This window comes from Chiloscyllium plagiosum, unplaced genomic scaffold (genome assembly GCF_037043375.1).
Source record: "Chiloscyllium plagiosum isolate Xiang-an unplaced genomic scaffold, Cpla_swu_hap1 HiC_scaffold_1, whole genome shotgun sequence".
Taxonomy (NCBI): Eukaryota; Metazoa; Chordata; class Chondrichthyes; order Orectolobiformes; family Hemiscylliidae; genus Chiloscyllium; species Chiloscyllium plagiosum.
In genome coordinates, this window is record NW_028270139.1 from 55,456,523 (window position 1) to 55,470,955 (window position 14,433).

A 14,433-nucleotide genomic window follows, 5' to 3' on the forward strand; every position below is an offset into this window, starting at 1 on the left:
TGGGCCGAAGGGCCTGTTTCCACACTAAGTAATCTAATCTAATCTAGTCTTCCCCCTGGAGTTGGGGGAAGAGTCCAGAAGTAGAGGGCAAAGGTTTAGGGTGAGAGGGAAAAAATTTAAAAGGGACCAAAGGGACAACTTTTTCACATGGAGGGTGGTGCATGCATGGAATGAGCTGCCAGAGGAAGTAGTGGAGACTAGTACAATTACAACATTTTAAAAGGCATAGGAATAGGGAATAGGAATAGGAAAGGTCTGGAGGGATGTGGCCAAGTGCTGGCAAATGGGACTAGATTAGGTCAGGATATCTGGTCGACATGGGCAAGTTGGACCGAGTTTCCATGCTGTACGTCTGACTCTGGTCGTAGACGCTCCATGAATAAAGATCCTCTCAGCATTTACCCTGTCAGGCCCATCAGTGAGATCACTTCTTATTCTTCTAAACTCCAGAGAGTAGAGTCTTAATTTATTTACCTTTTGCTGCTAGGACAGATCCTCCATAGCAGGGATCACTCTGCTGAATCTTCTCTGAACTGCCTCCAATGAAATAATATCTTTCCTTGGTACTGCAGATGTGGTCTCACCAGCACCTTGCACGGTTGAAGTAAGACTTCCCTACTCTTGTACTCCAACCCCTTTGAAATAAGGGCCAACATTGCATTATCCTTCCTGATTTGATGCTGCACCAGTGTGCTGGCTTTCTGTGTCTTGTGTACAAGTATTTCGAAGTCCCTTTGTGTTGCAGCTTCCTGCCATTTTTCTCCATTTAACTGGCACCTTCTCCACCTTCTGTATTCAATCCCTTCGCCACCAACACACAGTGGCCACAGTGTGTATGATCTACATGGTGCACAGCAACAACTTCAGGCACCTCCTAGTACCACTTTCTGAACACAAAACCTCTATCATTGAGAAGGACAAGGGCAGCAGATGCATGGGAGCACCACCTGCAATTTCCACTCTAAGCAATAACACACCCTGACTTGGAACTGTGTTGCTGTTCCTACACAAACATTGGATTGAAATCCTGGAACTTCCTTATACCAACATTCTACAGTTAATAAGACCATCACCACCTCCAGTGCAATTGGTGATAGGCAATAAATGCTCACTTAACCAGTGATACCCACACCCTCTGAATTTGTAACAAAATGCTCTGATGCACATATAGTGCAGTTTGATGGAAAACACTAATGAGACATGCTAAATTTGTCTCCCAAATTCAGCAGGATTCACCTTCTATGGTTACTATGTAATAAAAATTTATTGCAGCAGCATCCATAAATTTGAGACTGTCTGAAGAGTTTCTTTTGGCTGTAGGCGAGTATGTTATGTAGCAACTGATTCTATGCTGAAAGATTTTTTTTTCGGCAATGGAATGACTAAACTGTTTGTAATTTACTGGTGAGTGTTTTAAATGAGCCTTGTGTAAACTAGCAAAGGAACTCTACTTTTCTTGCTTTGGGCACCAACAGGTAGGTTTAAGGCATTGTGTATCATTATTAACGATGATACAACAACTTTGCCGTTTATTGTGGATGTATATACGACAGCTGCCTTTGTACAACTGACCTTTTCTTTTATAGTTAAATGGAGGCGGGGACGTTGCAATGCTTGAGCTCACGGGACAGAATTTTACACCTAATCTGCGAGTTTGGTTTGGTGATGTGGAAGCTGAGACCATGTACAGGTGAAGAAATTTACTAAATGTTTTATAGATGGCTATTTTGAGTTTAATTTGGTTGAACCACATTAAGGTGGTTGGGGTGGAAGAAAAATGGTTTACTTTGTTTTATTCTGTGCTTCCGCATATTAGCGTAGCTAAGCCCAATTTAAATTTTACTGTCTGGCTGATTTACGTAGGATCTGTTATCCATACATACTGGCACTTTATATGCATTTAAAGAAGCTTCATCTCACTGACACTTGCTCAGTACTGCTACTTTGTCATTTTTCTGCTGTGTTGCCCTTAAACGTGATCCCATATGTATTGTTAGCTTCATTATTTGGCTATAGGCACAATCTATCTGTCAGCACTGTTTCATATTGTTAATATTTATGCATGTTTAATAGATAAATCTTTATCTGCGTATTCTTAATAGACCTAGAAGTCAAACTGATAGAAACGTTTTGGGATAAGGGAACCTGGATTTATTTTGTTCCCTGGTCCAGAAGGCTGCATCCAATTGTTTGGTTTGTTAATCACAATTCAGTAGTATTTGCTGGTCAAGCCTGGAGAAGGCTAAACTAGAGACTTTGCTTAACTCCATGATGAAATATTACTTTTATGAAAGCACCACTCAGGGAGACACATTGCTAACACAAACTGAGGTGACAATCATTGGGCTAGACTGTTCAAACTTTTTGGGGAAGTTGTGGTGAAGTATTGTGTAAGCAACTTTCAATATCATTTGAGTGTCCAACTCTCTCGGAGAGCACTGAGCCAACTGACTTCATGTAATGACCTATAGGTTTGATCGAATTCATGATTTTAATTTTGTCCTTACAGAAATGTAGCAGTTTTGGAGTGTTCTAAACCTGTGGACTGTATTGTAGTACAATTTAGCATAAGCAGTGAACAAAATAATTCAGTTAATGTAGCACTGAAATTTTGATTTTTATCCAGCATTTAAATTTACAGTGACATGCAAAACAGCAATGCCTTTGAAGCTGGGAAGCTATGCTAAAAACTGTGCCAAAGCTAAAAGAATTAGTTTGCAGACCAAACAATTGTAAATCAGATTTACCTATATGCAACTTCATCTTATTGAACATTTCATATCATTGTTGTCTCGTTATTTGTCTGTTGCTGTGGTCTTTGTCTGCACTCCTTTATATATAAAAGGCATCAATTCATGCTAGAGCACTGATCTCAACACAGCGCAAGAGGTAAAGGCAAATTTGGCCAGCTTTCCACTCATCCAATGCCAGAAATAAGCATGTTTTCTTTGTGTACTATTATTTCTTGTGAATTTTTAATATTTTTAGACAACGTCTGAGCTGCTCAAGCTGAGAGTACCAATGCAGATGTTGTATTTATGCCACTTTGTGGCATGCAAATGTGACACAACAGTGGCAATAGTATTTTATTGAAACAGAATTAAAATGCTATCATTTTCTGGCAAATTTTATGGCAAGATGGAAGCCTAAACCTTGGAATAAAATCAAAGTCAGTCTATGCTATATAGACAATTGTTGAAATATTCTGTACCTCGTGGTGCAGTATAACCTCATTATATTTTTATTGCAATTACATATTGCATAATTTTGAACTAAGGTTTGAGTATGTTTTATTTTAACAGGAAACCTGTAACTTAAATGACCAAGGCGTTTTCACTTTTTACATTGGGATCTGGTAATGTTGTTTTTGATCCACTGGACGCACATGTTTCAAGTGTATACTCTTATGTGATTTAACCTGGCTACATGTGAGAATTCTAATATTTCAATGGAAGCAATTTTATTCCCATATTCCAAAATTTTGGGCACACTTGCATTTTCGTATCTCTTTGAGATCTTTCTGACAATAAGGTTAATTTCAAAGGTATCGAATGAAGTTTTATTCCCTTAGTGCAAGATAATGTTCAATGCATACACTACTGTTATAAGCAATCATGGTGTAGTTGAAATAAAAATCATTTATCTAACTCTTTGCTAAATGGTTTCAATTTTGTTTTAAAAGGTGTGCAGAGAGCATGCTCTGTGTTGTTCCAGATATTTCTGCATTCCGAGAGGGTTGGCGATGGGTACGTCAACCTGTTCAGGTCCCAGTCACTCTGGTTCGAAATGATGGGATTATCTACTCTACGAGCCTTACTTTCACATACACACCAGAGCCTGGACCAAGACCACACTGCAGTGCTGCTGGAGCCATCCTTAGAGCTAATTCCAGCTTGATGGCATCAAATGACTCGAATACAAACAGTGAGGGAAGTTACACAACTGTCAGCACAAACTCAACTATTGTCACATCAGCAGCAACAGTAGTCTCCTAACTATTAAAGTGGTTTAAAGACAGTGGCCAAGTCTTGGGAAGGGAGAAGATGCAAAACTATTGAAGTGCTGCAAAGAAAACCCTACTAGTATCAACAATTGTGGTATTCTGGAAATCACCTCTTTGTTCAGATGGTGGACATGTCAAGCATTGATAATCTGCAAGGGGTGTTACCACATTAAGAAAATACACCTATGTATAAAACTTTATAAAGAGCTAAAATGGAAATCTATTTTTCAGCTGTTTAAAGTGTGGGCAAGATATAAAGAATTTGGGTGGGATGTTGGTGAAGAAGACTAGAGAATGCATACAAAAATAACATAGTTTCTATGGACCAAGAAACTTGTATAAGCTTTAGTGGAGGTACAGTTTCACCATACCTTTTTTTGTATTATACATATAGTACACTTTTGTTACCAAATAGTTTATATTTTCTTCCTATGAGCAATGGGCTCTGAAGTATCCAGGTTCCAGGCCTGACCTTGCTGTATATTCTCATCACCTACTATACCAGTAAAGACCTATATTTTGGTCACTGGCTGGAACTGTCCTAATTTTTATTTTTTTTATAAAAAAACTTGAGTCGTGTGACTTTATTAATTGAAAGTGGTGTTTGAGAGGAGAACCTCATTTTTATGATTATCTGTCAATCTGCATTACTGTACTTAATGGATGTCTCAATATGACACCATAATGTGGGACAAAAATCAGTTACAGTATCATGATCTTTATCATAACTTAAAGAAGCACTAAAGTCAAACTGGCTAAATGTGATCTGTTACACAAAAGCAACCTAAACACAGATGTAAGCTGGTTCCTTTAATCTATAAAAGGTTACTCACACCGAATAGGCAGGAAGGAAATGTTGAATTCTGATTCTTCAATTACAGCTTTGATTCCAGTGATAAGTTTGAAAAATTAGTGAATTGCAAGCCTTGTGATAAGATTGTAAGTTCTTCAAATCTGTCTCTTTAAAGGGGTGTGTATTCAACTATGCAGAGCACACAGCAATAACTTAGGTGTCTGTATGCTTACTCATGTCTCAGTTGCCAAGCTGCTGTTAAAAACCACTGGTTTGAAGCAGGTTGGTAATGAGTAATTTTTTTGGTCTGCTCCACCTCATGTGATATCTTGATATGTTGTACAGCAACACGCAAACCATATGACGGAGTTTCATGATGTCACATTAGGAGAGTAGTACATGCAGTTTCAAGCTTGCTTTAAATAGTTTTAATACACAGTAATGTGGATAAATGCAATACCAGTTAGTGTACATCTCCTTTTATAAAATTTAGCATTATGTGACAACTCAATTGACTACACTTTAATTCACATTTTGCTGCTTTTTTGTGCTGTTCAACTGGTTCTTCCTCATACTTAAGAATACCAAAAGGGTTATTTTTTGTTCTGAATTCTCAGGATTACCACTGCGATCAGATTATGGCTGCTATCACATTAACTATTATATATATCCAAAATTGAGATATTCTTTCATATCATCTCTTGCTGCATTGTCATGTGGAGCATCCCAATGTACTTCAAAAACAAAAATATCAGAAGTTTTAAGTAGCTTCTGCTCTGTCTGCAATACATACAACAGTACAGATATGTCAAACATAGCTTTATTTTTTCAATCATTTTAATAAAGCAGTATTTAGTAATATCTGATAGATTTGCTTTTTGAGTAAAAACTGAAGTTTAATGGATATACTGACACCTGATAAATGAGGTTCTGCTATTAACTGAATTGGGAATGTGGCCATTAAGTATTGAGTTAATTTTGTAATTTTCCCTCAGAGCACTGCTTTTGTATGTTGAAACATATTCTCAGCTCTTTCATATTAACAATATATCCACTTACATGTGAGTTCTATTTTTTGGCTATTTGGTACAGTGGTTTACCTTATTTTTTATTACACATGTTAAAAGTGATAAATGTTGTTTAAAGTGTAATTTGTTCTTTAGAAATTTGTCACTAACGTATTGATGCCACATCTGTTACATTCAAGCTGCAATAAGGCTGTTTGTATTTTGGTCAAGGATTGTATTCCTATGGATTTTGGTCCAGTGTTCCTTTGGTCCTTTCACTAAAAGTTGAAACATGAATATCCAAAGGTCCTAGGTTTGGCATTTGGACAGAATTTAAAATGTTAGTGTCCACAGGTATGTTAACAAATATGGATAGGGCATTCAATGTAAAATAGATTTATAACCTCTTTTTGGGTATACTAAAATGGCAAACATTGATCATAAAACTAGAATATGGAAAAAGAAAGTACTGTTAGGCACTGTCCTCTGTCCTTCCATAGTCTATGTGCATGTATTATGGAACTGGATCTTTTTGCCTTCTAATGTTAATATGGCTACCTCCTTCACCCTTCAGAGTTAAAGATGGCTGAGCTTATTTGGTGAACAAATTCTATGGCATCATAGTAAAGATCTCTCAGCCTACTGCTTAATGTTTTCTGTCTTGTGAACTCTCCAAAGTGCTTCACAACCAATGCATTGCTTTTGAAATATAGTAACTGTTATGTATCAGAATGTTAGCTGATTGCATATGAGATCTGCTTACATTGGAGATTTTGTTGGTCTGGAAATCGAGCAACGGCTGCAAGCAGGACCATGATTTTTTTTTTAATCGAACATCTAGCAAAGCTGTTGCCTCACCTTTAGCAATGCAACAGTCTCCTCAGTCTTCTCTTATCAGCCTAGGTCATGTGTGTTTATGTTCCTAGTGATGCTGGAACCAAGACCCTGTGATTCAGAGAAGAATGCTGTACACTGCGTCACACTGACAATCATTTCGTGGTGGGTATAAGACTCAAATGGGTATAATTTCTTTAAAATATAAATAGTTATTGCCTTGAAAGATATTTCCACCTATATTTGCCTCAACTCTAAATATTATAGAAATAAGGGAAGTACTTTCAAAGTTAAGTATTTTTTTAAAATTAGTGGATTTGATGTTGTCAATCCCTCTTGAATTGTTAACCTGATATTGCTTATCACCTCAATATTGAGTAGCTCTGAGGTCAGTTGGCATTCAAGATCAAAAAGCTACTAATTTGCCAACAAAGTTGTAACAGTTGGCTAAATGCTGTCCGGTTTCAGATTTATTAATTTCAAGGTGGCTTGCTATTGTCATCAAAAGTAATTTCTTCTGCACAGTGAATTTAAACAAATTCTGGAGACAACTCCATGTATACTTTTGGCACTTGATAAACAAGTTATGAATGGAAGCAACTGTTTGTGTAAAAAAAGGGAATAAAATTTAAGTTATTTGACATTTTGATCTGTTTCCATTGGTCAGACAACTTGGGCTAGAATGGAAGTCAGTTTGAAGGATGGGCATCCAATATTTTCCTGTGAGGTGTGAGAAAAGGCCAAGTAGCTCGTTAAGTTTGTCGCTTTTTAGTTTTTTAATTCATCTAACCTAACACTTTAACTTCAACTTGAACACCCAGATGGGTTTGATTTTTCTGTCTTTTCCCCTGGATTCTTTGATTAGTTTATCACCCAGTAATCCATCCCTGCCTCTGTTTTGAATTTATTTTGCACTAAACATCTAATCTAACAAAGGTTGTTTGATATTTATTTTTACAATTTAGCATTTTTATTCCCTTGATGAATTTAAACTTCTCCAATTTTTCCTTGTAGCTCATCCACTTTACATCTTGCAGTAATCCTTTTTACTGTTCTCTGCATCCTTGTCAGTGCATCTCTATCAATTTTAAAGTGTAACCAGATTTATACCTGATATTGCAGGAAGTTGTTTCATGCATTGTAAAACTTCATGCGATATTTGTCGACATGTAATCTATTATTCATGCTATGTATCATTTTTCTCATTTTTTAAATTGCTGACACACACTTTCTCAACATTGAAAGTGGTGAACCTGTTGTCACTCCCGCATAGTCCTCTGCTAATTCTATTCTTTGTATCTGTGCCACTTGTACAACCTTTTTTCCCAAAATTCACTACATTACATTTGTTAGGTTTAAAGTTTATTTGCCAGTTTCCGTACTGATGCTCATTAAGACTCATGAAAAATAGTCATGTATGTGTGCTGGATAGTGTTTAATACCAGCTTAAGTTAGTTTTCTGAAGAGCAGTTCAAAATTGATACTGCAAAATAGCAGAAGAAAGTACCTTTTGTATTTTGTGACTAAAACAGTTGTGTTTTTCAAGGCATATATTAGGATTTCATTGTTCTGATATGGATGTATTTCTACTAGTATTTTGATACTATTGACTAGGTTTTTATAGACTTGGTAATTTTGGAAATAAAATTGCTTGGGTTTTCACTATTCTGTTGGAATTTTGATTCCAAAATGTTCAAATTTGCAGTTTTCAAACACTATGTTGTGTGTAGGAATGGATGCATTGGTGAATTTCACTAGAAACCTTAGAGCTGTTCATGCAAGCGTGTTTGTGGTTTTTGTTTAGATGGGAGAAGTACAGCACTACATAAAACCTGTTTTGCCAAGTTACCATCTAACTAATCTGAGATCAGTTCATCTAGAGACATCTGATGTCAAATAGTTTTCAATTTAAAATGTTCAACTATTAATCTTGTCTATTGGCCATTTTTAAAAACATTAATGTCAACTGGTTAAATATATCAAGTGATGTTTGACATATTGCACTTAACGAGTTCATCATCACATTTGACAATTGACAGCCTCAGTTGAGCAGTCCCATTTTCGTTTAATAGTGTGTGAGACCTTTGGGATTGGGGACGAGGTTGTTTTAAAAAGTATTGGTTTCTTGACTGTGTAGATTACGTAGGTCAGTGATGGTGTGAAGCATATTATCCAAGCCATCGCAGTCTGCCCCTGTCCCCTTCCAAATTACCTTATCAATTCATTCTTTATGATGCTAATTGTTTTGACAGTGCCATTGTTTGTTGGACCTTTATTTTTTCACTCTGAGGTGGCTTTCTAGCAGTGTTCTACATATATGCCTTACTAGGAAGGCAATTAAAACAACCATGCAAGTGATATACTCGAGTTGCACATGGGCCAGATCAGGTAAGCATGGCAGACTTTCCCCCTGAAGAATATTCGCATGCTATTTGAGTTTTTATGACAGTCTTAATGTTTAATAACTTTTATTTCTAGATTTTTAAATGGAATTTAAAGTTTTCATGGTCTAATTTGAACTCCAGAATAGTGTGGTGCTGAAAAAACGCAGCAGGTCAGGCAGCATCCGAGGAGCAGGAGAATCGACGTTTCAGGCAAAAGCCCACTCACTTTTGCCTAATTTGAACTCCAGTCTAGATTTATCAGCCCAGGCCTACGTATGGATTTCCAGTCCATTAGCTTAATTATGGCACTACTATATGCCTGTACCTGCCAGCGCACTATTGTACATCAGTCCCACAAATGTAAAAATCCTTTGATTTATAAAAGATATTCTCTCTCGTTAATGCAACAGCATCTTATGTAGCACATTGGTTTCATTCATTGTGTTTGTGTTGACCCCATATGAGCATGTAGCATTTGTTTTCCCAAGGATAAATTTTGAGCATTGGTGGAGCTTTTGTAAAATATTCACTGGATTTTTTTTATCAAGTGTTTTTGATGTACACATTTCCAACTCTTTTTCATTCCAAAAGTCTTACTAGTTCCCAGAGTCCTTTTAGTATTTGTATTTACATATACATTGAGGTGAATGTCTTACACAAACTTAACAGAATTCATCTAATTGAACTCAGGAGGTAAATCTTCAACTCCCCCCACCACAAAAGTCTTGGCTGAAAAAATAAATTTGAGTCTGTGGTTGTAAATTTGCACTACATTGTATTGAATCATTATTTTATGCTGTTGGATTGTTTTTGTGAAAATTGCTGAATACTTAAATCTGCAGAGATGAACAAAAATATAAAAATTCTCAAGTTGCATTATTTTGAGTAAAAAATGTAAGAATTGAGAACTCTGCAGCAATATAATTGATTTGACTAAAATTTACAAAATCAACTTTCTTGTGGTGGGCTAATTCGGAATACTATGCTAAAGAACGATTGGATTTTTTTCACTCAAATGGAGGCTGAGGCACTCAAAGGGAAAATGAAACTTGTATGAGATTAGTTCCATTAAATGAAATGTGATTTTTTTAGTAAGATCTTATTTCTAAATGGAAGCTGGAAGAATGGCATTCAAATAGAATGTCTTTGCCCACTGCTAGTGAACAATGGAAAGAAAAATACTGATTCAACTTTTGGTCAAGGCCTTAAGCTAGTAAAGCAGGTAGTAAATACAACACATGAATAAAGAAGTCTCTCAAGTGATCCTGAAATAATCCAATGAGCAAGGGTAGTGTGATTTGATTTCATATATGGTCTATGTTGTTGCTATAGTGATAAATATACACTGGATCTGCAGTTGACTAGAATTGTCCAACTGTTTGTTTTGATTCTGGACTACATCAAATTCTTAATAGCTTAAAGATTGAATGCACAGAAAAGGAGTCTAACTACTAGCAGTTTGCCTTAGTTTCTTTTAGAATTTTTAAATTTGCATGCCTAAATGAATCTGATATGGACTGCGCTTTCAGCAAATTAGTGAACACAGTTGTTTCATATTGAAGGATGATGGGACAAATCTGATGGGACAAATCTAATGGGACAGGTGGAACTAACTGCACACATGTAGTTGCCCTACTGCATCAAAATACAGCCTTATAAGAGCCACAAGGTTTTGAATGAGGGCATTCATTCCTCACATTCCTCGGCACTATGGCCACTGCTCCCCATTTGCAGCAACTAATTGATTACTGATTTTGCATAATTTTTCATCTTGAAGTCCATTTTATGTGTCAATCACTTCTTTGGGTTCCTTTTTTTTTCGGTTGGCCATTCTTGTCTTAATACCTTTTGATTCCTTCAGCCTGCCACCTTTGTGTCATCTCAAAGCCATAAAAGGTGCTACTTAAATTTCAATCATTCATTTGATTTCATTTACTGTTGATGTTATTTTGCCTTGTTCACAGGCTTTTTTATGTACCATTTTCTATCCAAAAATACAAATGATTTTATGAAGTTAAACCCAATAATATTTCTTTCAGTTTATATTTCTGCAGTTTGCTAGTTTTATTATATGAACCACTTTTAGATCAGAGGTCAATACAGGACAGACAATTTTAAATTGTAGAATTTTCCTAATTGTGTTGCAGGTAGATTTCAGGCTGTTTGCAACACAAACAATTATGGATGCACATTTTGATATATTCACACTTTTAATGTCTTGATTTTAAATCTGTCTGTAATACAACATGAATAAGAAGTCATTTCATCTGCCTGTTCAATTCAACATATGCATGAGTACAAACGGCTGATCTCTGGCAACTCACGGTGTGTGTCCGATTCAGTTTTGCTTCTACATATACTTGGCCTCTTTTCACTTCTATAAGAGTGATGCCAAGACTTCTGTCACCTATGCTTGTTAGGTGGGTTTCACAGATACTTGATCCATTCAGTTACAAAGTTGTTTGAGAATGGTAATAAAACAACCACTTTATATCACCGATTGTTGTGAAGCAGTGAAAAAAGCTGTCAAAAAGATCTCCACCAATTGCTTAATATTGTTTACAAGTATTACAAAGTTTGTGTCTGTGCTAGACTTATTCCAACTTAAATTTGTCTTTTTTTCTTACAAACCAAGCTACATGTGCAGTGTTGCTAATACAGTACTTCACTCTTTATCTACTTTCCAAAGATTTGAATAATCCAAGAATCCACACTGCAGTAATGCCACAGATCGAGATCAGAAGCAGCAAAATGAGCTTGCCTCGCGAACTTGGGCAAGATAGTATCTTTTCTTCCAAATTTGTGCTTATTTTGAACCTATGATAGCAAATAGAAGCTCAACTATGCATTTGTTTAGCTGCTGTTCACTAATCTAAATGCCTATAAATTTTGCAGTGTGGCAAGTCTATCATACTCTGAAGTTGCAAACATCCTTTTTGGATAAATGTCATTCACATTCATAGTTGTACATTTATTCTAAAGTTTTAATACTTGGGAAAAAAATAAATATATTTCTGATGGTTACAGTGACCTGGGAAATTCTTCATTAATCAAAGTAAACTTTTTGTCCCCTAGGAAGCAGGTATGAGTCCATTCATTTTTAAGGCTTGTATTTCAAATAAGTGAAAGCAAGTTCTACCCAGCTTATAGAAGAGATTTTTTTTTAATGAATTGACATTGCAAAGCAATTTCAGCACATACTAATGGAGTTAGCAAAGTGACACATCTTAATGAACTGTGTCAACTCAAAACTGCTCATTTTGAAAATTACGTCAGAATGGGGAAAATATCTTAAAGCAAAATGAGTCATAAGTGACAGATATTGTTACTGGTGATATAGTGAGTAAAAACAAAACTAGAAGAGAAATAGTTGTGACCTGGAGTAGCATTATATGGTTTTGTTTTTTTAATATAACAGATTAACAAACCATCTGCACTTTATAAACCAAAGTGGTCTGCATTAAGGTAGCATGGATAATTGTTACATCCAAATGAATATGTGACATAGAAACGTAAGTCAACCTTTCAGGTCTTCAGTCAGCTGTTTGTGTTTGCAATTCTTGATTCCCATCTACCTGTAATAACCTGGTAAGAACAAATGCAATTGTCACTTTAGGAAGAACTGTTAAAAGAAAAGTAGAATAAGCATGTTAACAATGACTTTAGATTGCAAATTTGACTTGGAAATATATCACTATTCCTTCATTGTTAGTGGGTCAAAATCCTGCAATTCTCTCCAAAACAGCTGTAGCAATTCAAGGTAGTTCACCACCGCCTTCTCAAGGACAGCTCTGGACCAGCAATAAATACTGGCTAGCCAACGATGCCCAGGTCCCACAAATGAATTTTTAAAAATTTAGGATGAGCGTTCAAACCCAGTACAGTGAAATTTCTGATGAGAATTAATGTGCAGGTTTCCTGTGTTTTATGCAGAGAGATTCTAAACCACAATCAATCAAAAAATTTCAAGTTAGTGTGTTTTGTATGCCAAATCGGTTGCTCACAGCTAGACCTAAATTATTGCTGTGTAATTATGTGCAGGGATAGAAAGGGAAGGGAAGAATTCCAGCAGTGACCCCTGCTGGAATGTTTGTGTAGTCATACTATTGTTTCCAATAGAATTGTTTGCCAAATGAGTCAGTGCTTTAAGTATGGGAAAAGTGAAACAAGGAGCAAAATTTTTAAAAGCACATTGGTCATGTGTGGCTTCCATATCTCATCTATGTCAGAAAACTCCTTTGTTAAATGTGGTCTATTATTAATATCATAATATGTAAATGACATCCAACTATTATGTCCAGCCCACAATCATTTACCTGATGTAGATCAATAAAATCTGGTGCAATTGGATTTGATGTATAGAAGTTCAGTGAGCTCTCCTAAATACATCATTATGAAAGGTCTTGTCATACTGAAGGCTGCATATTAGGACAAATACCAAAATTATTTGATGTGATGGCAAGATTGTTGGAGGAATTTTCAGGACTTGGATTGGAAAATTATTGTAGCTGAATTCAACTTGTCCTGGCACACTCTGGCAAGGCAGTATTAGAAGAAGCTAAAGGTTTGTACTTAAGGGAAAAAAATTACCTTAAAAGTACTTCCAATATTACCCGCTTGTTTTTGTGATGGATTGTGGTCAGTGACTCCAAACCTAAAGCACTTAATCATGATAGTCCTATGCTATTCGTAACTGTAAATTATGTATTTATAAAACAGAGAAACAATTAATTTGATTTGTAGGAAGAGAAATACTAAAAGTAGTTTCAGCTCTGCAAATTATTAACTGGATTTGGAATATAGCCAACTTTTTTGAGATTATTTTGCATTCAGAATACTAATAAACTTAGGTCTCAGTATCTGGCATTTGTAAATAAATAGGTATTTGAAATAATCTGTTTTTAAATTTTTTAAAGGTTTGATATGTTTAAAAGTTTGCTTAATTTCAAATGCTTTAAATATCGTGACTGTATTTACAATTTCATATGAATTAAAGTTGATCATTTTTCATGTTTTATGTAACCCTCCTATTGCCACAACATATAAGTAGTATGCTTAATGGGATGTGGTATGTATTGCCCAGAAGGCAGTTGTGTCAGCCATATTGCCGTGGGTTGACCAATGTAGGCCAGACCAGATAAGAATGGCTGATTTCTTTCCTGACAAGACTTTAGTGAACCATGTGGGTTTTTACAACAGTCAGCAATGATTACGTGCTTTCTATTAGGCCTGCTGTCTACTCTAGATTTTTATTGAATTCAAATTTTACCATCTGTCATGGTAGATTCCAACTTCTGACCACAGAGCTCTGGGGCTCTGGACTGCTAGTCTTGGAATAAGGGACTGTGATGACAGGAGATCTTTTCCTGTGTTGTGAATCTGTGGAAGTCTTTACTGCAGATGGCTGCCAAG

The 14,433-nt window shown here is 36.0% G+C and overlaps 1 protein-coding gene across 3 annotated transcripts in view; it reads left to right on the forward strand.

The window, feature by feature from the left end:
- The window catches only part of rbpjb (recombination signal binding protein for immunoglobulin kappa J region b), a 104,271-nt gene extending 90,240 nt beyond the window's left edge, over window positions 1-14,031 (forward strand). For all 3 annotated transcript variants that reach the window (XM_043693566.2, XM_043693595.2, XM_043693575.2), the window contains exons 10-11: window positions 1,587-1,690; window positions 3,683-14,031. In XM_043693566.2, the coding sequence (XP_043549501.1) occupies window positions 1,587-1,690; window positions 3,683-3,995 (417 nt within the window). In that variant the 3' untranslated portion in view covers window positions 3,996-14,031. The remainder of the gene's footprint in view (window positions 1-1,586; window positions 1,691-3,682) is intronic.
- The last annotated feature ends 402 nt before the right edge of the window (window positions 14,032-14,433 follow it).